Source organism: Pezoporus flaviventris, unplaced genomic scaffold (genome assembly GCF_033815535.1).
Source record: "Pezoporus flaviventris isolate CSIRO_AGI_PZ_B2104156 unplaced genomic scaffold, CSIRO_AGI_Pfla_v1 ptg000083l, whole genome shotgun sequence".
In the NCBI taxonomy this organism is placed as follows: Eukaryota; Metazoa; Chordata; class Aves; order Psittaciformes; family Psittacidae; genus Pezoporus; species Pezoporus flaviventris.
Genome location: NW_026892631.1, coordinates 3,871,005 through 3,895,338, shown reverse-complemented (window position 1 = coordinate 3,895,338; position 24,334 = coordinate 3,871,005). Strand labels below are relative to the sequence as shown.

At 37.8% G+C, this 24,334-nt stretch overlaps 1 protein-coding gene across 2 annotated transcripts in view; it reads left to right on the top strand.

Moving 5' to 3' along the window:
• Positions 1 to 24,334, top strand: part of WDR26 (WD repeat domain 26) — a 33,109-nt gene that overhangs the window by 2,885 nt on the left and 5,890 nt on the right. Inside the window, exons 4-14 of one of the 2 annotated variants that reach the window (XM_061475188.1) lie at positions 6,499 to 6,635; positions 7,219 to 7,316; positions 8,133 to 8,289; positions 9,835 to 9,891; positions 12,791 to 12,929; positions 16,938 to 17,078; positions 18,485 to 18,604; positions 19,335 to 19,480; positions 20,003 to 20,081; positions 20,642 to 20,771; positions 23,474 to 23,659. In XM_061475188.1, the coding sequence (XP_061331172.1) occupies positions 6,499 to 6,635; positions 7,219 to 7,316; positions 8,133 to 8,289; positions 9,835 to 9,891; positions 12,791 to 12,929; positions 16,938 to 17,078; positions 18,485 to 18,604; positions 19,335 to 19,480; positions 20,003 to 20,081; positions 20,642 to 20,771; positions 23,474 to 23,659 (1,390 nt within the window). The remainder of the gene's footprint in view (positions 1 to 6,498; positions 6,636 to 7,218; positions 7,317 to 8,132; positions 8,290 to 9,834; positions 9,892 to 12,790; positions 12,930 to 16,937; positions 17,079 to 18,484; positions 18,605 to 19,334; positions 19,481 to 20,002; positions 20,082 to 20,641; positions 20,772 to 23,473; positions 23,660 to 24,334) is intronic. The other variant, XM_061475189.1, reaches the window with a different exon arrangement.

Here is a 24,334-nt window from a genome sequence, read left to right as displayed (position 1 = left end):
GTATAGTTGGACTAATTGTAGTGGTGTAATCTTTCACTATGGAGTTGGTTGTCCGTAGCTCTTGTTTTCTTTTTTGTTGACTTTAAGCAGCTTGCATGCTATCTCAAATGTCATACTAATCTCAACTTTTAAATTCTTTTTTAGAATGTGAGATAGGAAGCCCAAAAGTATTGAGGCTGATATTTGGTATACTGAATGCTAAAACTTTGTTAAACATACTTAACTGATAAAATAGCCTGTAACAGTCCTAAAATAGGTGAGTCTCTGCAGAAACTGCTTATCTTGAATACTAATTTCAGACTTGAAATACTTTTCACCATCAATGTGTTTATGGGAGCTAGGCTTTCTTGAGGGAAGAGAAGTTTAGAAATGAAATGCAGCAACTCTGATAGAGTTGGCATTGTAATAGCACATTACAAGAAGGTAGAGGCTGCTATAGAACATGAACAATACTGTTGCATTTCCAGATGGCTTCTACAGAGCAAATGCATTTGTAATGCTGTTTGGGATTATATTTAGAGTTTTTATCTTTGGCTGTCTTTTTTTAAGTTGACCCTAGATATAAAAGGTTAGTAGGTCCTGTTACTTGACAATTACAACATGTGGTGTTACAATTTCAGTTACTTTGAGCAAAGTGTGTCTTGGTTTGATTTTTTTCTGTCTTGAGATGAAAGTCATTACACAGAGTGGTTAGGGTTAGCCCTTCAAAAGGGCTTGCTCTGTTGTGTTTAAATGTTTATTCTAACAAAGTTTGAACAACTATGGTTACTTCGGAAGAAAGCAGTAGCAAGGCTTTTTGAAGTGTGTGTGACTGTAAACAATGAAGGATCAGCTGATGGCTGCTTAGCTCTACTTCTAGCTGATTCATTTGTTGTCAAGACAATTTCCTGTCTGGTGGGGGAGGGAGAAAAAGAGAGAACAGGAAGTGAAGTAGGAAAAACAAATGTTTAACACAGCATCAGAGGGTACTGGACAGAAGTTTATGTTCTGTTCTATTAATTTGGTCAAAGCTTAGCACCTCTTATTTAGACTAGTATTTCACGTTCTCTTTTCTCAAGACTTGATATAGGCAAGATTTACTGTTCAAATAGTTTAGAATGTTGCATGCAGCTTTCAGTAGTTTCTGGAGTCTGAAAGTGTAAAACCACTGTATGTGAATATGAATGGTCATTTGAAGCAGATTTTCTCACGTTTCTGACTTACGAAGTTTCTCTGTAGTATTGGAACTGTTTTACATGTATGGAAGTTGAGGTTTAACTGAGCATTGTTCTTCTTAGAGAACATAATTTGAGAAAAAAGGGGACATTTTCCTTTTGTTTTTGGAGGGCTCTGAAAACCTGCTCTTCTTGAATGTTGATGTCTAGCTATTTGAATAAAACTTGGTGCAATAAAAATAGTTGGTTTAGACTGACCTTTATCTGAACCTAGTATTAACTGTCTTCTCTTCAAAGTTGTTCTCATTTATATAAACTTCATATAATTTTAAACAGATAAGGGTATTAAATGTCTTTACATGTGTGTGTTAGTAAGGCAATACTGATTTGCAAAGATAAACAGAGCACACAGGAGTTCAATCGCGTACGCACTGTCTTCACCTCCTTCCCCACCCATTTTTGTACCTGGTTGAAATTATGGGTGGGTATTCGTAAAGTCAGCACCTGGAAAACTAATGGAAGATCATTGCAGGTGAGGAGGGATGCTTTATCCTCTGTAGGTAATCCTGACTGCAATAAAGTCAGAGCTAACAAAGATAAGTGTGATTAGGTAAAGTTCAAACAAGATGCTGCTGTAGGTAACTCTTTAAAAAATGGAAAATTAGATTTCATGTTTCCTGACTTGTGACTCATAGTGTATGACTAGATGTTTCAAAAATGTGTGTGTATAAGAAGAATGGGTACCTAAAAGTTTGGATGACACAGAGGGCTTAACAAAGTAGGGTGTGTGAGTGTGTGTGGTTGGTGGTTTGCGTTTGGTTTTTGGTTTGTGGTTTGTTTGTTTGTGTTTGTTGTTTTGGTTTTGTTATGTGTTTTTGTTTTGGTTTTGGTTTTTGGTTTGTTTTGGTGTTTCTTTTTTCCTTATAGTTAATATGACCTGGAGAAAATAACCAGGATACGTAGCTGCTTTTGAAATGTCTGATCAGTGAAGGGGATGCATATGTATTTTGAAAATTCTACTCCTGTTTTAATTTTCTTATTTCTGCAAAGTGCTGTAAGATCTGCAGGTAAAAACACTACCCATGAAATGGCTGCTCTCAATTTGTAAACCTTTGATGCTGTGTGGTAATATGTTGGGGGGGGGTGGGGGGTGTGCCAGTCTGCTATTGCTATTTGTGTCAACACAACTGAGTGCTGTATAGTATGTGCTTAGTCATGTTTACTTTTCCAGTGTATAAGATACAGCTGTCTTGAGACAATCTGTAGGAAAACTTTATAGTTGATTCAGGAATGTTATTTTTAACTTGAGTAACACTTAGGAAATACCAGTTTCTAACAAACCAAGGTTATGCTTACTTTGGGAGTACTCAAGTATATTGTGGCATCTATGTTTGGTAACTAATTGAACCTAGGAAGAAATCTGGAGGTGATTCCTCTATAATAGTCATCTAGAATATACTTTTAAATTGTCCTCTTTATTTTCATTTACTTCAAAGGGCCTTTTGCCCAGTTCTGGAGGTATGCAGCCTGTAGGAGGCAATGCACAAAAAAAAGTGATTTATATCTTCTTGTTTGAGCAAGTGCTCCACCTGCCTGTATGGTGCTCCTCTTGCTACTAGCATTAAGGGCAGGGAGTTAATCACTCTGTAAGTGACAGGATTTGGTATGGTTGAAGCCTTGTTAGGTTTTATAGGCCAGAATATTTTTCTGCCCTTTATGTATCAAATCTTACATATAAGTTTTAGATGGCTTGTAAGTGCTTGATGGTTTTGTAAAACACTGATTAATAAAGACTACAAAGTAATAAAAATTGGGGTCTTAGTTCTGCAGTCTATAAGTAGATAGCTGCTGTGTTGAATTTGTCTTGAAACATCAGCTGATAATTTCAGCATGTCTCTTGGTTATTCTCTTCATTTCAAAGAGTTCTTTCAGCAGTGTTTACTTATTTTGAACTCTTAGTACAGTAATAAACCTGTTGTGGAGTTTAAGATTTGCAGGGCAAAAATAATACCAAAATATAACCCTAAAATTAGGTTATGTGTTTTACTCCTTAAACTTCTGAAGATTTGCTCCTCTAACCAATGATCGAAATGGCTGTTTCTTGACTGTGATAGAATGCTTGTCCTATTATTTTCACAGGCGTGTTGCTGAAGATTTTACCTTCAGTTAGAGCTGATGACCCATGGTGCAGGCAAAACTTCCTAGAATTAAAGATTTTACAAGGGCTTTGCTGCTAACAATTAGGACAGTGGAGTAAAGTACTAACTGTTCGTGTTGGTAATCGAAGGCTGTAGTTTGAAGAAAGCAAAATGGTAATATTACATGCATTAAAACAAAAAATCCCGCCCATGTAAATCTGTTAACTCTTAGTTTTGCCCCAGGGTGATCGGAGGTTCAACTTGTACTTCAGTAACAGCTTTTAGAAACAAAAAAGTAATACATGTTATCCTCACACTCACTATAAAGTGAAAAGAAAGGATGAGGTTGTAATGAGTGAATAAGGTCAACCAGAATGGAGTGGTAAAACTGTTGTACTGGACTCTTCTGTGGGCCCTATAGTGAAGAATCTTTGCTGCTAGCTAAGCAATGGTGATGACTGGATTTAACTGGTTCAGTAGTAAAGCGTGTAAGGATGTTGAATTTCCATTGCAAACACTGAGATGACAGCAAGTCCCAGGCACTTCTGTTATGTTGTACATGGTATAATTTGGATTATGGTAATTTTTGTTTTGCTTTTTTGGAAGGCAGTTAAAGAATATAGAGCATGAGTAAGTTTTTCTTGTGGGTGTATTGTGTCAGATTAGTTTTATACTTGTTCTGTTTTACTTAAATAGCGGCGTTTGTGCTTTAAAGTTGCTAGTAGTGTAAACAGTTCTCTTTCCCTCTAGAAGAGTTGTTTTGGCTCTAGAAGAGGTGATGTATTCAAAACAGTCTTGTCTACCATGAGAAAGTGGTATTGGAAGTAATTAGCAATACTATTAGTAGGGCTTTTAAGTCGTTGAGAGAAAATTAAGACGAAATTCAGTTGTTCAGTGAAATCTGTCGGCAGAGTCAATAGTTGCACAAAAATAAGGAGACTGCGAGTGTCCTGATACAAAAAATTACTTGAGATAGGATGTCTCTGGAGTGTGGCTTTTGCCTTAAGGAAGCTTTATTTGTGCCATTGTTTGTGTATGCTGTAGGACAATCAAAATAGTTTATAAAATCTATTTAATTTCCCTATCAGCACTTTGCTGTAGTCCGTGACTTTTGCTTAGATAAGTTACAATTTAAAACATCTTATCTTTAATTCTCCATTATGCTAACAGTAGACTCCTGCACAAAGTATACGGTTACTGTGTTGTTCCGGAGGCCTTTATATTCCTAATATGCCAGTCACACATGGCAGTATTGACTTTTCTTTGAAATCATATTTTCTAACCCAAAACTGAAGTTGTAACTCTTTGGGTAATTCGGCAACATGCCAGGTCCTAAAAGCAGAGAGGGACAAAGATTAATTAGATCCAGATACAGTTACCACACTTAAGGGAACGATGATATAAATTTAATAAATATTATATGCAGTGAATCAAGAAGGAAGAGTTGGAGACATTATAGTTTTTATTACAAATTGGAGGTATCAGGCTATTTTTTCTTTCATCTGGTGATTATCATCGGTGTGAGGTGTGAAAAATGGTATGCGAGCATCTCCATGCATCCTTGTGAGCACATGCGTAGCTGCGAGAGGAAGCTCTTATCCCTCCTGCTGGTAGCGTATAAGCAAACAGTGTGAGGCCTGCTGGCCTACTGCATGGAATCAACCGCCAAGGCCATAAATAATTGGGGTATCTTTCTTTTGGTTTTCTGCATGTCAGAACACCAAAAAATGTCTCGCCTGGAGAAACTGTACAGTAATGTTCTAACAATTCTGAATTCAAATAAACAAAGAGCTGGATAGGGAATGTAATATGGGTTTGCCCGTCACACACAGGACAATAGAGTACTACACACGTGTTTGAACATCAGTCATCTTTACTGTGTAATGTTTAATGCTTCACAGAGCTGTGTGGCAAGTTAATAGCACTGTATGTGGAAATGTTATTTTTTTGAAGAACAGAACATCTCTGGAAGCTAAAACTGCTTTATGTTTGAACTTTGGATTTTGCATATAGTAAACCTTAAACTTTCATGTAAACTTTAGTATGATAGGAGCGTCTTAAACTTCCTGATTATCCTTCTACTTAGGGAGGCTAATAGTGTGTTTGAAACTAAGTAAACATTAACCAAATATGAGCGTGAAAATAGTGAGGTGCTAAGGTCTGACAAAGCAAAGGAAATGGGAGATTGAACTTCAGGTGTATTCAGTGGAAAAGCACATATAATTTGCTGCATTAATCTTCATTCTGTTTCTCATATGTCTAAGAATGTACATCTTCCTCTTGTAACTTAGTCTTGTGGACCAGAAATGTCTTTTCTGTCTGATAACTGCTAGCAGTAAAGAAGGTATGCAAACATATGATAGTTGGTTTCATCTGGAAATAACCAAACCGTGTTTGTACAAAATTGGTATTAGGAATTCCTAAGACTTCAGGCTTTTCTAATATAGTGAATGAATGTATGATTTTCTTCTTTTATATTAGGCAGGGATTTTTATATATACAGACATTAGCAGGCCTGATTTTTATTTCTTTTTGCTTTTAAGAAAACAACCAAAAAACTGTTCAGGATGAAAGGAACACTGTGAAATAGCAGTGATTAATTCTGAGAAGTTATTTTCAAATATAGGGAACTGTTTTTTCCTGTAATCCTGAAAACAGCACCCAGGGAAAACAACTTGACATGGAACTACAAAACCAAACCTCAGGCAGTGTCAGTTTGTTACTGCTGTATGTTATGCAGCTATGCAAACAGTCCATGTCAGCTCCCTATATATGCAGTATGAGAACTTGTTGAGTTGTCCTTTTGTGTTCTGTGCTGTCATGCAGTCTTAAATATGTGATTAGCCGCTTTTGGGCGCTTTTCTTGGTAGAGCGTGAGACTGGGAGGCTGTCTAATTCAGGGTTTAAAGAGTGGTAACTGAAAAGGGAGTGAGTATGAAAATGAGACAAGGTGAAGGGGGGGGATCTGAGAAATGAGGTAGGAAGATACTTGTAACCCCATAAGGCAGGAAGGAAATTCATGGATAACTTAATTACTAGAATGTTATTGAAAACCCGACAAAAAGAAATTGAGTAATGAAACATTACATATAGCTGCATTTCTGAAGGGCATAGTAGAATGGTTTCTACTGTTCTGTTTAGGCTCAAACGTTTTCTGAAACTTCAGTCAACCTTTTTCCCCTGACTGCTGCTTTCTGTCATGTCAGAGGATGAAGTTTTTGCTGCTGCAGCAGAAGTACCTGGAATACCTGGAGGATGGCAAGGTCCTGGAGGCACTTCAAGTTCTACGCTGTGAACTGACGCCTCTGAAATATAATACAGAACGCATTCATGTCCTCAGTGGGTAAGTGTTTGGACTTTGAGAATTCTCTGAGTGGAAGCTTCTAAGGAATCCCATAGCTTTTGATAGCTGGCATCAAACTGTATCAAAGCTGTTAACCCTGTTGATTAATAAGCTATAATGAGATATTCGAAAATGGTGAGTAAAGAATTCTGTTCAGTAGACAGTATTTTGGTTTTGATGCTTGGAAACAACATTATGATGATTTACTTTTATAATACTAGAACCCAAATTAATACGTATGTATATATGGTCATCTGAGCTTGAGAGTTACTAGCCTGGTACCTTACAATTGAATAAGTAGGTGAATATAGTCTTGTTTGTTCTTGCCTGAAAAAAGACATTTCTGCCTTTCCTAAAATCTGTGGTTTGCTTTCTCTTTTAATTACCAATTTGTTAATGTTTGTTCTGAAGATTACGCATGTTTGTGTGGATTAGTTCCCTGCCTCTTTTCCTGTCAGTCTTGATCTTAAGTCACCTGTTTCCCAGTTCATTAAGAATGTTATGATATATATCATGCTTAAAAGTTAAAATAATGGTTCCAGAAAGACTTGGTCTGTTGGTGTGTGTGCGCTTTTTTGAACAGGTATCTGATGTGCAGCCATGCAGAAGACTTGCGTGCAAAAGCAGAGTGGGAAGGGAAAGGAACAGCTTCCAGATCTAAACTTTTGGACAAACTCCAGAGTAAGATGTTCAAGTGTTTAGAATTTCTTTACACCTCTGTAAATCCAGTGCATCTTACATGACATATCCCAGTAAATTAACTTAAACTGCATTTGCTAGTTGTTGGGTTTGTATGTCTTGGTTAATGGGGATGCTTTTAGGTGCCTTTACCCTTTGGTCTTCTGTATCTAACCTTTTGCTGTCTCTGATAAACTATTTGTAATAGGAGCTCTTATTTCCTAGCTCTGCTGCATGCAGCAATAGTATCACTTGGTGATCAAATGTGTGGTTTTGAAGGGTGGGGAGGGGGAGTGTTTTATAAATCTCAGCTATACTGAGAGGCTGAAACTGCGTGATGTAGTGGGAACACTAGTGATACTAGTAAGGGTTGATAGTGATCTTAGACTTTGCTAAGAATTATGGTTTCTCCTCTCTTTCTTGTGGCTGGTGTAATACTGTATATCAGAGTTGTAAAGCTCATGGTATTCGTTATTTTGACAGTGTTAATAGAGAATTTCTTGACTGAACACAGCTGATACTGTTGTCTTACAATTTTACAGGTTTTGTTAAATACTGGGGTTTTAGTTAGCTTGTATAAATGGTGCTTTTTGACCAGGACAACATACGCTATAACTCTGCTTTCCACAAGTTTGTGCTTCTGATTCCAGATGTATAGCTGTAAATTTGACAAGCTGTGTTACTCTTTTCCTGGAGCTTTTAAGCTTTGTTTACTGACTTCTCTTCCAAGAATACTCAAATCAAAACATGCTCTTACATGTAACTTGGTTTTGACATGTCTTTTTTGTTCTTCTTCCCCCACCCCCAACTCTTTTAAAGCATACCTACCCCCGTCAGTGATGCTTCCTCCAAGACGTTTACAGAACCTGCTACGTCAGGCTGTGGAACTACAACGGGACCGATGCCTGTATCACAATACAAAACTAGATAGCAATCTAGATTCTGTCTCGCTGCTAATAGATCATGTTTGTAGTAGGTAAGAAACCCTTGTGACTTATAAAATGGGCAAAAGTATCTTTTCTTTGTCTTGAAATAATCTAATTGTACTTGCTGTTAGAAGAAACATGAAAACTATTATGAGTTGGTTTAACAGGAGGTGGCTGGATAAAGACTGTTCTCATTAAATGAGTAGTAGCAAGGAGTAGAGAAGGTGTCTGTAAGAGACTTGGGTAGCTGGATATGGGGTAATAGGGTCAGACAGAAGCTTTAAAATTTTAATCAGATGGGTATAAATACAATATATTATATGCTAATCCATAGCAACTTGTTTAGTTTTGGACAACCAGTCTGTTTATTCATCAACATGTCATTGCTGTGTTTTGCTTTGTTTTGGGTTTGTTTGGCTTTCCCCCCACCACCACTGGAGAATCACTAGTATGTTACTTATCCAGACTCTGTTCAAGTTTACTGTGATGCAGAAAGCCTGCTGAAGCATGCTCATGAAGCTAGCTTTCATCTTTTAGTAGTGGACAGCGAGGTGCTTTTAGACAGAAACATTAAAACAGAGTGGAAATGGGCAGTAGACATTTTGTTAACATAATACATCATACGAATGATAAAAAGAACTATTTTCTACCTCAGTGTAGCTTGTGTAGAAAGCTGCTCTGCCTGGTGTAATAATGGAATGAGGGCTAGACCATCTGAAAAAATAAGGGCTGTATACAATAGCCTTATGTTTGTTCGTGTGAAAGGATAAACTTTGGCTTACAGGGGAATTCTTTTCATGTTATGGTTAGCTCATCTGAGAAAGTTCGTTAAGTTCTGATAAAATTTCGTACAGGAACTTTCTGAACTGAGCGGCCTTGACTTACACTTTTAAGTTGCCTGGAATCTGGTTTTAAGGTGCAGAGTACCATAATACTTCAGTGTAGCCATCTTAAATGTTTGGGTACTTCATGTATTCACGTAACTTTTTAAGACTATTGTCTAGCTTCCAGTTTTGCTACATCACATTGTTTCAGCAGTGTTGTCTTTGTGCACAGAAATTTGACTGTTCCCCATTTTAAGAGATACTGGAAATGATCAAATACTGGAATTGTGGCTTCCCTACTTCAGAAAGGAGTTATAAAATCAGACAAATGAAAAGAGACTTCATTTTGGTCCTTATACAAGTATATAAATAACACTGGATATTCTGTAGGGGGTTTGATGTGGTCAGTCAAACCCCAGAGAGCTTTCAAGCCAGTTGTAAAAAGCATAGTTTACTGAAGTCAGACTAGGTAGAGCTAGATATAAAAGATACTGTATGTTACAAAATCTGGAATTGAATTTCACCCATCTGAATCTTACTTGCTGACATAAAGTTTCTCCACAGTGTGGGTGTGTTTTTTCTGGTTGGGGTTTTTTTTTTTCACCTAATGTGCTTCCTAAGCTTGTATGTTTGCTATGTATGCATACATAGATATTTACAACTATTTTAGTTAAAAACAAAATCCAAAAAACATAAAAGAAGCCCAACCTACTTCAAAATTAAGGCTTCCATTCTGTCCTCAACTCATCCTATTGTACCTACCTATTGCAGGGGTCTGAGATCAGTATGTGGTGCGCTGTACATGCTGCCATGCTTGGGCATAATGAGGTGAGTTAAAGACAGTGGAAGCCAAATTTTGATTAAACTGACAGAAGTAACTGTAGTCTAATAGCTTAGCCAATTAAAGTTCTGTACTACTTAAATGATAGAACACTGACAACTTTCCCTTTTTTAGTTGAAACTAATCTGCTTTGGACTTCTGGCAGTATTTTGATCAAGCATGCTTGAATTGCACTAATAGGTACAATTTTTCAACTAAAATTTAATCACTTCCTAAGAGTTGGGAGATAAAAGGGAGAAACTGCTGGGAGTGCAGGTGAGGAATTTCATCTTACTGTATTTTAGACCTTGATAATAGAGAATTGATGCTCTGGGGGATAATTTTGGGTTTTGAGAGCCTTCAGCCTAGTTGGGGGTTTAGTTTGGTCCTGTAGTGTTGTTCCTCTTTCCTGTCCTGTCCGAACTGAATTCCTTTGTCTTGCTTTCATGTAAATAAACTTTAGGCTTAGTTTACAAACAAACAATGAGAGGTGAATGCCTCTGCTATCTAGGTATGTGATTAATGTAGCATTTCTGAAAGAAATCTGTTGTGGAAGTTGAGGAATAAATCTTCCACTGTATGTACAGGGAATAAAAAACTAGCTGGTTAGTTATTCAGAATTTTGGACTTCTGTAAATACAAAACCAGATAACTTTATTAGATACTTTATTTCAGTATGTGAACAACATGATTCAAGCGTGTTGTGCTGAACAGAACAATTTGGTATGAAACAGCTCAAAAAAGAGCAAAAGAAAAACCTTCCAAGTTGGAATAATATCTAATTACTCAACCCAGGAACTGTTGGACAACTGGGTTTGGTTTCTTGTTTTGAGACTGCTGCTGTTTTCTTCTGGGAATTTAATTTTCCTTCCAGGTTATGTAATGTGTGCTACACTATCTGCGAGGTCAGATTTGCTGGATTGTATTTCATTAGTTAGGTGAAGAGCACTTGAATCTGACTGGATTGTGAATAGCATAATTCAACTTCGGGATGTGTCTGCAGCAGCTGTATGAACTGTGCCGTGTTACACTTTTGGGGAATCTAAAGGCCACCTTACTGCTTGCTTTTCATGCCTACAAAATCTTGGCTGCTTTCTTAAGCTTTAAAATACAAGAGCTATTGTTCTGTATTCTTTCATATTAAATATGCTGAAAAGGCTTTCCTGGGGCACAGTGTGTCTCTTGTACTTTGTGTGAGTTATGGATGAAGACTTTCCCATTTTCTCGAGCAAACTGCTGCTCTGAAGAAAAAACATTAACTTAACTACAATATGGCTAAACAATAACAAAATACTCCTCCTGTAGGTGCACATACCTGTGTGTGGCAAATAGGAAAGGCCTTTAGGCTTCCAGATAAACAGTGTCATCTTTTGTGAGTGGGGCTTTTAACTTGGGCTCAGTGTTGTTCCAGTGGCAACTAGGCAGCTCCTCCAAAGCAGGAGCAGGACAGGCTTGTCTTTTTCTATAAATGAGTAAGTAGGCATAGCCAAGGAAGCCAGCTGCAGATATCCATATGTACATTTTGTTTCTCCTCCTCTACCATAAGACAGGAAATGAGGGACTGTGTGGTTGTTTAGTGCTGCTCGATAGCCTTTAAGCATAGACTAGGAAGCATCTTCTAGTATAAGAGAATGACTGAGAGGATATAGACACTGTATTAAGCAGAATTTTTTCTAGCTTCTGGTAAGTAGTAGTTTTTCAGGTGTCTGTCAGTCTGGCTACCACCAAATTGTCCTGCTGAACACAAATATAAAGGAAGTAAGGTTTTGGGGTTTATGTTGCGTTATGTTTGGGTTTTTAGGGGGGAGTTTTTTAGGCCAGTTTATCTCCAGTGGTAAGTACAACTGTATGTTCACAGAGACTCATAGTTACATTAGTGCTGTTGTGTTCTATTAGAGTTGCGTTGCTCTGTTGTACTGGGCACCATAAAAACTCAACACAAAACTAGATTAGTTCAATATCACTGAAGTTCAAGAGAAAGTGCACATGGTTAGAGACTATCTTTTAGTGTATCTGAACAATGAGCTTGTAGTTACTGCAATATTACTTAATAAAAGCAGTCATTTGCTGTGAAAGCCTACATTTATTTAATCTCTGACATTCTTATATAGTAGGCAAGCTATAATAAAACTTTTCCATTTCTTACCTAACTTAATATTTTGCCTGTTAACTTTTTCTCAGTGTGTAACTAGAATATTAAATACAAGCTCTAGAGGAATGTTTGAAGTTTCTTCAGCAGTTTATGATGTATTTTTAATAAACTGTTAACAAAATAAAGTAGCTAGTTTTAACAAATGTAGATTTTGTGGAGGAAAATCATTAAAATTGAAAGCTTATAAAGGTATGGTCTTAGTTATGCTTAGATATTGTATGTGGTACTCTGCAAAGAAAGTGAAAAATGGCACAAAATGGAGATAAACTTGAACTTATTGCAAGATCATGTTCAAGAAAAAGAAATAATAATGTTTTTACTCAACTTTTATGTAAGAATCACGTCTGAAAATTTGGCAAGACTAAGGGAGTTAGATACTTACAAAAACCTCACACGTAAATAAAACATTGCATATAGACTTCAAAGAGGAACCAGTAATTTCTATACATCATCATAATAATAAGCCGTTACGTTCCTGTTGAGGTCAGTTTTATTCCACGTTATGAAAGCGTAACAAATTAGGTGGGTGGAATAAGAATAGTTCTCATAAGAATAGAATCAGTTATCACTTGGTGGTGTTATCTTTTTACCAGATAAGCCACTTCATTCTGTACTCACTTGAAGTGGCTGTTAATAGGGTCATTTTCTAAGTTGTCAGGTCTTGCATTTAAATAAGTTAGTTTTACTAGCTTGATTTAAAAAAAAAAATCTTACTGCTTTCTTACTAATGTGACTACATCCCTTTGTTTTCCCAGGAAACAGTTCCCATGCTATACACAGCAGATACTAACGGAGCATTGTAATGAAGTGTGGTTCTGTAAATTCTCCAATGACGGCACTAAACTAGCAACAGGATCTAAGGACACAACTGTTATTATATGGCAGGTTGATCCAGTAAGTATGAAACGTCTTAATGTGCATGACTTGTCATTTGCTTCCCTTCCCCTCCAGTTTCTCTTGCTAGAATGACTTGATTTTTGTAGGACAGGCTAACATGTACTGTAGCCTGCTGGCTAGGGTATTTCCCTGAGGTGTAAAAGGCTGAAGATTACGGTCAGACTATATCTGTGAAGAAGGACATTTGAAAACATGATGCCTGAGCGTAAGGCTTGAACTACTGGCTGAACTGGGGCAGGAACTTTGTGTGCCTCTCACCAGTGCCAAGGGGTAGAGCCTGCTGGTACCCTTCAGGGAAGCTTTTCAGCTTGAAGGCTGTGAGAAGCATAGGGTGAGAGTTGAAGGAGCATGGCAGTGAGGAACCTTTCTTCTAAATCACTCTTAGTAAGAGTACTTCTGATCTATATATGCGACTAACCCTTTTCAATTATCTTTTTACTATTAGTACACTTGGATTTAAATGCTTTATCTATTTCACCATTTATTACTTTGTTTCTGAGCAGTAAAAATGTGCTGACAGAAGTTGTGTCAGTATAACACCACTTGATGCGAGTTGCTGTTGTAAGATTGGCCTTAGCTTGAGCTGAAGATTTAAACACTTGTGAGAATTCACTGGCGTATGGAAGTATACCCATCCATTTCCTCACAGACTGTGGTTTTAGATTCTGTTCGTAATATGTGGCACTGTTTCTCTTAATGAAATATCCTATGTCTACAAGATTTATCTTTCTTACCCCTAACTATTCTTAAGTAAAGAAAAAGATTGAGCAGTGAATCTAAGGCTGCTTTAACTGTAGAAGTGATATGAAAGTCCATATATTTCGTAACAGCTGAAAACTGTGAATAATTTTTAACACATGCACACAGTATGTGAAGTTGTTAATGCTTGTAAAACACTATCAGAAATAAGATTCTTACAGGTTTTTAACCACACAACTATAAACTGGTCTGCTAAGTGAAAGATGAAAGGTCTTTGCTGCTCCGTACTGGCTTTCAGTAGGATTTGGGAGCTGAACTTAATCCTTTTCTTCCACTACAGGTTAGGAAACCATATAATTTGAGTTCTTTTTGCTATTAGGAAGATGAGTGAACTTAAAAGCCTGTTGCATGTGCATAGCCCCTGAAGTAACAGCAAGTGCTAATTGGTTTTTCAAGCACAGAACTGCTCTGGTTTGTTTGTTCCTGGAGTCAGTGTGCTCTGGGCCAACAGATGTGTAGAGACATAAGATGACTTCTGTTAAGTGATCTGTTTTGTTTTTTTTTGTGATGGGGTGTTTTGGGTTGTTTTTTTTGTTTATTTGTGGGCTTTTAAGAAACAAAATAATTCTAAGTAAATTAGGGATCACATGTTTTTACTGTTGATTTGTCGTTTGATTGTAGAGGTTTATCTTCCTTTTATACTGAGGGGTTTTAATACTCAGCATCTTGATTAGCCTGTTTTATAGTGATTTGTGAGCTAATATCTGGTTTACCAAACCAAGCAAATGTTTTGTGAGTGGTTTAGACTAACCCTTTTGACCAAGGGTTGCTAAAGGAACAAAATTTCTATTAAAATAGTGGGAAAGTAGCTTTGTAGACTTTCATGTTCTGTATTTCTGTGCCAGGAAAGAAAAAAGGGGGGGGGAAAGAAACCCTTTCAGAAAGATAATGCCTGAATAACAGTAGGCAACAACTCAAATGGCTTATTTTTATATTTGCCAGAGCATACTTCTCACTTCCTTTTGAACGATAAGTTTAATCAGATTTTCAAGGCTTTAGGCAGTTAGAAAGAATCTAATACATATAAATGATGAGGAAACATCCATCCAAGTCTGTCTGGACAAGTGATGGGAGAACACTGTTTTAAATGAACAGTATTTCTTTTCCACACAAACTTCAAGTGTGTGAGAATCTTTAATTTTTCCCTTTTTCTTCAGTAATCTCTTCTGAAGCATAATGAAACCAGTCCATGTGTTTTCTTCTTTTCATACCATGAATTTCTTACTTCTCTGCTAAGACCCAGCTTACATATATAAGCTGTCTTAACACATGCTTCTGTTTTCATTTTCATTTGTTCATTTCAAATTTCTTATGCAGACTCAGCAGCATTAAATAATGTCTTGAGAGAACTAGGTTTGTGTGCGGAACACGTTTGACTGTGTGACAGAATCTCTAGTGCACAGACAATAAGCACAGTAGGCACATCACCTTGTCTGGCATGCGTTTTCTTTGATGGAGCTCTGCTTTAACTTGTTCCTTACAGAAGCCTTTTTTTTGCTGCACTTTCTAGAAACTGTTGACAGGTTTTTGGCTTTTCAGACTGAAGTTGATACCTGAATAGTTTTGGGTTTTTCTACATCTCAAAAATCTGGAAAGCTATATGTAAGGGATAGAAGTGCTGAGATTTCTTTTGGTGGTGGGTGGGAAGCAGATTGGCTAAATTTGGGGCCGTTTTCCTGAAATACCATTGACTGCTGGTTTGGAGCAAAACATGGTGTAACAGTTTTGCTGTATTTGGAGAGAAATATGGGTGCAGCATGAGAGAGAGTAACCACAGAGTCCTATCATTAGAAGAGGAATATCCCATGTATCTTGCTCCTCATGAGTCTCAGATGTGATGCAGAAGTGACGCACTGCTTTAATCCTGATGTGAAAAGAAATGCGTAAATTGCAGGCAAGCTTCAGGTTGCAAGATGATGTCAGACATGACTCAGTTTCCTTACAGGTCAGTTTAGCTACAGACACAGCAGTGCTGCATGAAGACCAGGAATAATAATTGGAATGGAAAAGGGGCCTGGAGGAGGTCCATTTGTTTGCCCCTCTTTCTCTGTGCTTTGAAGATTATTCCTAGCCCACTTTCTTTTGAGGAATTTAGGGTTTTTTAGCCAACAGAACCATCAAAGCTCCATGCTAGCTGAGAGTCACCAGATCCCTTGTAGCTGGTTCTAAGAAACAGTACTTTGTGTCACTCTTCCCCTGTTGACTCTCTTTAGAATCAAGAGTCTCTGCTGATTAATACTAAAAGAGAAAGGATAATTTGAGAAGCTACATTTCAAACAAGTGACTGGTTTTGAAGAGAAGTAGGGAGGTATAAACATCCCCATACAGGAAAAAAAGGGAAGAGGGGAAAATTCACTTGCCCTTTCCCAAGCGGCTTGAGTTTAACAGTTATATAGTTAATGTATATGCATGTTGTTGTCAAGAGTCAATGTTAACATTGTATTGAAGCATGTTTCTATATTTAGGAAGCCAGTGTATGGTTGTTTCACAGTATCTTAGCTGTACTAATTATTTGGATGAGCTGCTTGAAAGTCCAAGTTCCTGTGAGGAGACAGCAGTTGTAGCATAAAAGGTGATACAAGATGCTCTGTGTGAGCGAAGTATGCTTCATTGACTAAATCTGGCAGAAAATATGCAACAGCTTGCTGTAGGCAACACGTCTGAAATAAGAACACCTCTTAAGGAAGCTTTTAAAAATACATTTGTGTAAAAGTTTTCTTGAGCAGCACACACAGGATACACTCAAGTTTATAAAAACATTGGCGCTTGGAGGTTTTCCCTTCTCGGCGTACGTGAAGGTTTTGATTCTCTGTTTAACTGTAACAGGTTTCAGCATGTCTTAATTTCTTAAGAGTAAACTTAATTCTGTAAAATATGGATAATAGTACTTTTGTATTCCAGAGACTTTTTCTTGTATTTTTGTATTTTTTGTGGGCTTTTTATTTTTGTATTAGAGGGGCTTTACACTTGAGAAGACTTCTATAGTGTCGTGTATATTTTGAGTTCCACATTCAGAATCACAGAAGATTCAAACAAAACACCTACAAGCAATCCTGTTTCGTGCATTGAAGCTTAGAAGCTTTCTTTTTATAGTCCTACTCTGTAAACTAGCAACTGCTTTTCCAGTAAGAACCTGTTCGTACGCCTTGTAAAATGCAGTTGTCTTACTGTATTTGGACACGCTGTGTATGTGAAATCTAGTAGGAGTTCACGTGCATTGTCTCAACAGAATCCTTCTTGTTTCAGGATACTCACCAGCTAAAACTACTTAAGACGTTAGAAGGTCATGCGTATGGTGTCTCTTATATTGCTTGGAGTCCAGATGACAACTATCTTGTTGCCTGTGGCCCAGATGATTGTTCTGAGCTTTGGCTCTGGAATGTACAAGTGAGTGTTGACTAAGAGTAAAAAAAAAAGTAACTTTGTGTTCAGCCTGCTGCTTTTGTTTTAATATTTAGGTATTAAAACATATTTAGATATGTTTTAATATCAAAATCTCACCTTAAGCCTGAAATAAGTAATTTCTGCAAACTTGTTCTGCAAAGTTGTCAGTGTAAAGAAGGAACACTGATCACACCTCCCACCCCCTCAAATTTAAGAATATCACTGTAGCAGCCTACGAATTCTGTACTCAGTTTGTACAGAACTGAAATTAAAGTTCAAGTCTAAGTGCCTGGTCTCTGCAGCAGTTCTGGTGTATCTGGTTACTGATAACTTTTGAGGAAGGATGGCATAAATCCATAGGACTTAGAGCTACTGGAGAGAACAATGAATTAAGAGAAACAGAGCAGAATTATCATCTAAAGGGAGCAATTGCTCATGAAAGATTTCAACAAGTAGCAAAAGATGCAAGCTATTTTTACCTTGTGCAACCCTCCAGTGATGATAGTGGAAGATCCTCAGAGGCATAAATGTATGATTGCAGGACTTCATCTTTCAGGCAGGCACTAGGGCATTTTGCCATTTCCTCCATGACTTCAAAAATTCTTTTCTGCTGTTGATTTATATGGACATTTGGGTTGATATCAAAGCTTCCCCTGCCCCCGTTGCAGGCTGCATAGTCTTTCTTGTGCTGCCTTGCACTCTGAACTAATTTGTTTCCTAAAAGAAAAATCTTCCCTTTTTTCACCTTTGGAATATATTTCTTCTGTTTGACTCGATTATCTCAGTGAAGAGCAGTAGAGCTGGCACAGGGGAATAGAGAGAAGCCCTTACTGTTTTGACAATGGTAAGCTGCTCATTGGCACTCTGTCTTGTAAACGGTAGCATTATAAACTAGGGATAAAGGCTAAATTTTGGCATGGAGGGATCCAGGTCAGGAGGAAAATGTTCTAAATACTCTTTGATATGCCAGATTTTTCCTAAAATGTATTTTGTCATCTCTGTTTTCTTGTAATCTCCTCCTGCCTCCTTGCTTTCCATGTGTGTTTGCGTTTTTTTGGAGGGTTTGGTTATTTTTGGTTTTGTTTTTCTTTCCATTTCATATTGCTTTTCTCTAAGTGTTCTTCCAGCTTCTCTTAATTCTTCTCTTTACTCTCAATCTTCCAGTTTTGTGAGACACCATCTAGTCTATCCCTCTTGATTTGATGGACAAAAGAAATTGCCCCAAATCAAGTCCAGGGTCACTGGAGATACTGAAGTAGTTCTACCTTTTTATTGCATTATTTGTGTTGCTTTTTAATGAGTGGATTGACATGTGCACTTCCAAATGCAGTGCATGATAATATTATCAATGTCTCTTTGGGAAAGGGTGTCTCTGGTGTAAGGCCTTGGTGTCTTTTGTTATTTTCCAGACTGGGGAGCTGAGGACAAAGATGAGCCAGTCTCATGAAGACAGTTTAACAAGCGTGGCCTGGAATCCTGATGGGAAGCGTTTTGTAACAGGAGGTCAGCGTGGGCAGTTCTATCAGTGTGTAAGTTCTCTGCATCTGTCCCATTGAAAACAAAGCAAGAAATTAAAGTTTTGCCACAGTCAAGTCTGAGATTCAAGTTTTTCCATTTCTTTTTTATGTGTGTGTGCTAAAACTTTTGATCCTTTAATTCAGGGAAGCAAGGTATTGTTGCTAGTATTTCAACAGCACTTCTGTATGCAGCAGTTAGAAGGGTTCAGGCTCCTTTTTTCTGCTTAAAGGAGGATTTGTGGGCTAGGAGGGTTTTTTTAGCTGCTCTAGAAAATATGCAAGTAAGTAGTGTCTTTGTCCACAGATGTTGCTTATTCTACAGAATTTTGAGTGTCTTCCTCAGTTTTTGCATGCTGTTTTGCTAAGTGTAAATAGAAATTTGAAACCCTCATTCCTTGACTAGTGTTGATTTCTGGGAGTTGATCCACAGTCACCTGAACTGGTGCCCAGAATAATAGCACAGTATGCAAACCTCGCTCACTGCAAGGGTGAGCTCTGTGACACGATACAGATTGCATGTGCCATGTACGAGAAAGTTAAGTGACAGAAAGGACCCTCAGCTCTCCAGGACAGACACCTACAAAAGCCCTGAGTTAAGACAGCCAGGTCCTAATTCACTAAGTCCCCCCTTTCTGTAGCAATTGTCTGAACAGGAAATGAGAGAACTACTTGTGTGTCAGCTCCTCAGAAATCTGAGACTAACAGTTCAAACTGTGGTTTTTTTCCCCCTTCTTCTGATCAGGATTTAGATGGTAATCTCCTTGACTCCTGGGAAGGGGTGAGAGTGCAATGCCTTTGGTGCTTGAGTGATGGGAAGACTGTTCTAGCATCGGACACACACCAGCGAATTCGGGGTTATAACTTTGAGGATCTTACAGACAGGAACATGTAACTACCTCTTTCTTTGGTTTTGAATTCCTGGTTCCTAGTGTTAGAAGAAAATGATTGAGGAAGGGTTTGGTGGTGGGGGAAGGGTGGGAAATGTTATTAAAATGCTCTCACTATTACAAGACAACAAGAATAACATGGGACAAGAGATGAGTTCCAGTTGCAGCAAGAAGCATTAGATCAAGTAATAGAAATAACTTCCTAAGCACTGGAGTAGGTTTTTAATGGATGTTTTGATGTTTCTGTCATCAAGAGTTATCATTTCAGTTCCTGATGTATTTTAGTAGATCCTGTCTTGAAGTTAAGAGTCGAACTTGAGGTCTGAAGATCTTTTTGGTCTTGGGATTTGTCATAAGTATAAGCAAACTGTTGCAGGCTGGCGTGTACTGACATACAGAGACATAGGTAGTTTCAAATTCGGAGCTCCTTCCCTGATAATATAGCAGAGACAGGATACGCCTTTTGTCTTGGTGTTGCATCATTATTTAAGTGTTCTCCTAACACTGTGTCTTCTGATTTCAGAGTCCAAGAAGATCACCCTATTATGTCATTTACTATTTCAAAAAACGGCCGTTTAGCTTTGTTAAATGTAGCAACTCAGGTGAGTTGATGATAGATGGAAATGCAAATACATCTGCTTGCAACTGCTACTTGGTTTTAAATATTGTGGTGTGAATTGAAATGCTGTATGTTAATCAGTTGTATTTCGTGTCATATGAAAGCATTTATGTTCATAAGCACAGCATGGCATTTTATGACAAGAAGGCAGTCTTATTCTTGAGGCTTATTTTTTGTCTAATTTACAGTCAACAGTTTCCTGCTATGAAATATGTACTATTAAGTGTCAGTATCTGGCTATTGCACTGAGAAGCCCAGGTACAGCAAGAATTGTGTAAGGTTGACATAGCTGGGGATGTGAGAATTAGATGTTACTTATTTCCACTTTTGGAACCTTGGGTAAGAATAGGAGCTTTCAGAACAGAAGGGACCACAGAATGGAATTCTAATCTAGTAGTGTGGTGTGTCTTTACCCTCTTGATCTAGTAACAGTTGGCCAAAGTAATGTACTCCTACCATGTTCATTTTTTTCTAGCTTTTCAAAAGAATGCAATGAATAATGTTGAATGATGAAATAACATTCTTCATACTTCTTATTCTCAGGGAGTTCACTTATGGGACTTACAAGACAGAGTTTTAGTGAGAAAGTATCAAGGTGTTACACAAGGATTTTACACAATTCACTCGTGTTTTGGTGGTCATAATGAAGATTTCATCGCGAGTGGCAGTGAAGGTAACATCATTCTCCTTTGTGCAGAAAACTGGAACATTGTATCCTTCCTATACCTCACTTTTATAATGATGATGATGGTAGCAACTGCCATGAAAGCAAGCAAACCAGTTCTTTAAATAAGTTTCAGGAGCACTGGGATTGTGGCATACTTAAGAAATAATTGTGTTCTGAGAGGATGGTAGTAGTAGAAAGCATTAATGACTCTTGTGTTGTTCCTCTGAAGCAAAGCATCTGCACAGTTTTAATTAGAAGTAGCTGGGGTGTTCTTGAGGCTTTTGTTTTTGTGGTATTATGCTTAAGCCTATGGTTTGGATCAAAAATACTTCTGGGGAGTAACAGCTTCACTTGTATGTTGAAGATATAGGTGTGGTGAGGTTATTTTAATTTCAGTAGAGTCATTCTCTTAATTATGGACAGAGTAGTCTCAAGTTGACATAATCTGGTGTAGGGTTTCTTGGCAATCAAATGCTTTGTGGTTTGTTTTTATTCAACTGTCTGTGGTAAGAACAGAAATCAGTTAATGGCTTATATATGGAATTGGTTCAGTTCTGTCACTGGTGTAGTGCCATCACTGCCCGTGGAGGTCACTTAAGATTCAAGCCTCTGGCGGGGCTAAAAATTACACTTGAAGTATGTAAACAGTCACTGTTAGTACTGTGTAACTCAAACTGTGAGGAAATAAGGTTGGCCAGGGTACTTACTTGATATTTTCCAGGAAAGGGTAGCAGTATGTCTAAAATAAACCCATATTTCACTCTTTGGCCTGACATAGTGGAATATGACTGAAGGGCAGCACCTCCAGTCCTCCAGTCCTGTGTGAACCGCTTTTCATGGTGGACCAAGGCTCTTGGTTAGAGATCCAAAAATTCAGGATTTCTACTGAGCCATACAGATATGCATGTGTAGGTGTAACTACTACAGTGCACCAGTGTTTTTTGTCCCTCCTTTATTTGTTCTTTATTTGTCCCTCCTTTATTTGTTCTTTATTATCCTCATTGTCTAAAATGTACTGAGCAGTAGCTGAAATTGATGACATTCTAGATTTGAACTGAATTGTTGCTAACGTGGCTTCTGAGAACATAAACCTACTAATAAACAAGGAAGCAAAACAGAAATAAGATTGCGTTGTCATAGCCTGGTTACCATAGTTTGTTAAAAAAAGGTAATAGATTGATTACACTGTCTTAACCTTTTCAGGTATGTTGCCAGCTGCGTGGGTTTTTTTCTAACACTTGCATCAATAGGAAGAAAATGGAGGCCTCTTTCTGAGAGGGAAATTGCTGCCTTAATCTAGTGAACTTGTTTTTCCAGAACAAAATACAGGCATTGTGACAAGTACCAAACTACTGGTTTTTGTTTAGGCTTTGATTGTCCCAGACAGCACACTCTTATGTGTCTGGTGTTTAAGTTGTTTGATGAATAGTGTGAGTAAGGAGTCTCTTTAAATTGTAAGTGGAATGTAAACACAGCCAGAACGTTCGCATCAGTACAATGTATATAAAGGTGGTATACTCAAACGAGCTGATTCAGCGAAAGCAAATGAGTTACCAAAGGGTTCCATGATGCTATTCTAGCAGGTAGGCTAGAGAGCAAGTTTGTTTTGTAAGGGGTTGGGAGGAGGAGGAATAGGTGAAGACTGGTTTGTTTGCAAAGCCTTCAGAATGACACCTATGTTATAACCTTTCAAACAGCTGAAAATACTTCCATGTTATATCCCAGACCTAAATACAAGCCTTTTGTGTAACACCGGTAACACTTGATTGGTTTGTGTGGAGCTGTTGGGAATATTCCAAACGTTCCTAGTTCCACAGGCTGCTAGTTGGGGTGGGGGGATGACAGCAGACAACCAAACCACCTTTAACCATTTATTCTGAAATATGGTTGATGATAACGCAGTAACGCTTTAAAAACTGCAGTGCAGTGTCTGACCAGGTCACTGTTCTAGTCCTAGCATATTGCTAGGAGCACTTAAAAGCTTCCTATCACAAAGTAAGATCTGTAGCATTGCTGACTACGTCTACTTCAATATATGCAAATTCATATCTTAAAATACTACACAAGAATTATTACCAAGTACAGTAATAGGTCACAATTTGAGACATTAGGCTTTTTTGCCCTCCCTCACTTGCTCTGTTTGCCCTTTCACTGAAATGTTTTAGGTTTTTAGTATCAAGATGTATTTTATAAGCCATAGAGCTGTGATCTTATCTAGTGCTCATTCGCAGGTGGTAGTTGTCATAAATATTCTGCCTTAATACTCATGACTTTATAATGCACGTACTGATCTGTAAATACTGTTGTTTGAGGGGGGAGAAAAAATTGTATGCAAGACATCCTTTTGAGGAAGGTTACAACTCTGTCTCTTTACTTTGAGTAGTTTGATTTTTCTCTTTAGGCATATAGCGACACATTTGCATTGTAGTGAAGTGGTTTTCAACTACCAAGTGCAGTAGACTTGCAGGTGTTAAAAGGGAGCTTGCCTCTTAGTGGGAGAGCTTTACCCCATGTTCTTGTGATCACTCTTGGAAGAAAAATTGTTAGTGCTGTTGCACATTGGATAGACCTGGGGTTTACAACATCAGTGGGTTTTCTGGTTGTTGGGAGCTTGTGTGGAAGTGCTGTTTGATACGACAAATTGGTCGGTGCAGAGCAATGTTTCTCATTCTGTTTTGTTTTCTTCTTTAAATGTGTGTTTTATTTAGATCACAAAGTATATATTTGGCACAAGCGTAGCGAGCTGCCCATTGCGGAGCTGACGGGGCACACGCGTACTGTTAACTGTGTGAGCTGGAACCCGCAGATCCCATCCATGATGGCCAGCGCCTCTGATGATGGCACTGTTAGAATATGGGGACCAGCACCTTTTGTAGACAACCAGGATATTGAAGGTAAAAGAACTCTGTGTGTTCTCTAATTACTAAATCATCGAATCATAGAATGACTAGGGGTTGGAAGGGACCTTAAAGCTCATCCAGTTCCAACCCCCTGCCCTCAAAGCTTACATCAAAGGTAGGTGCTTCTGTGGGTTTTATTTATCATACATAGGATAGAAAAATGCTTTTAATTCTTGGGTTTGAATCATAACTTTTACTAAAAAAAGTTAACTGTTTTGGGTTGTTTTTTTTTTAACATATGGCTATTGATTTTTATCCTAGTTATTTTTGTATTATAAAAAAAGGAAACAACTGATACTTCAAATATTGAAATTCCTGACATGTCCCTATAGAAAACTGTAGTGTCACTAAGAGCTCAGGATTATATTTATTTATGTAGACTTCTTAAAAAAATTATGCCTCCAATGCTTGAGGTTTAATAACACACAATGTTAGTAAATTTTAAGTAATGCATTTTGACCCACACTGCAGATGAAATGATGGTATTACAGTGCTTATGAAACAAAGCTCCAAAGTCTGGAGAGAACAAAGTTTTTCCCACCATAAAATTCTGTACACAATTAATTCTTTCTTTCCTAACCATCAGCAATCATCTGCGTTCTGGAGGGAGACTCAATGCAGCTCTTTTCACTGCTAAAATGCACCCTTGCTCCCAACCCTTCTTACCTC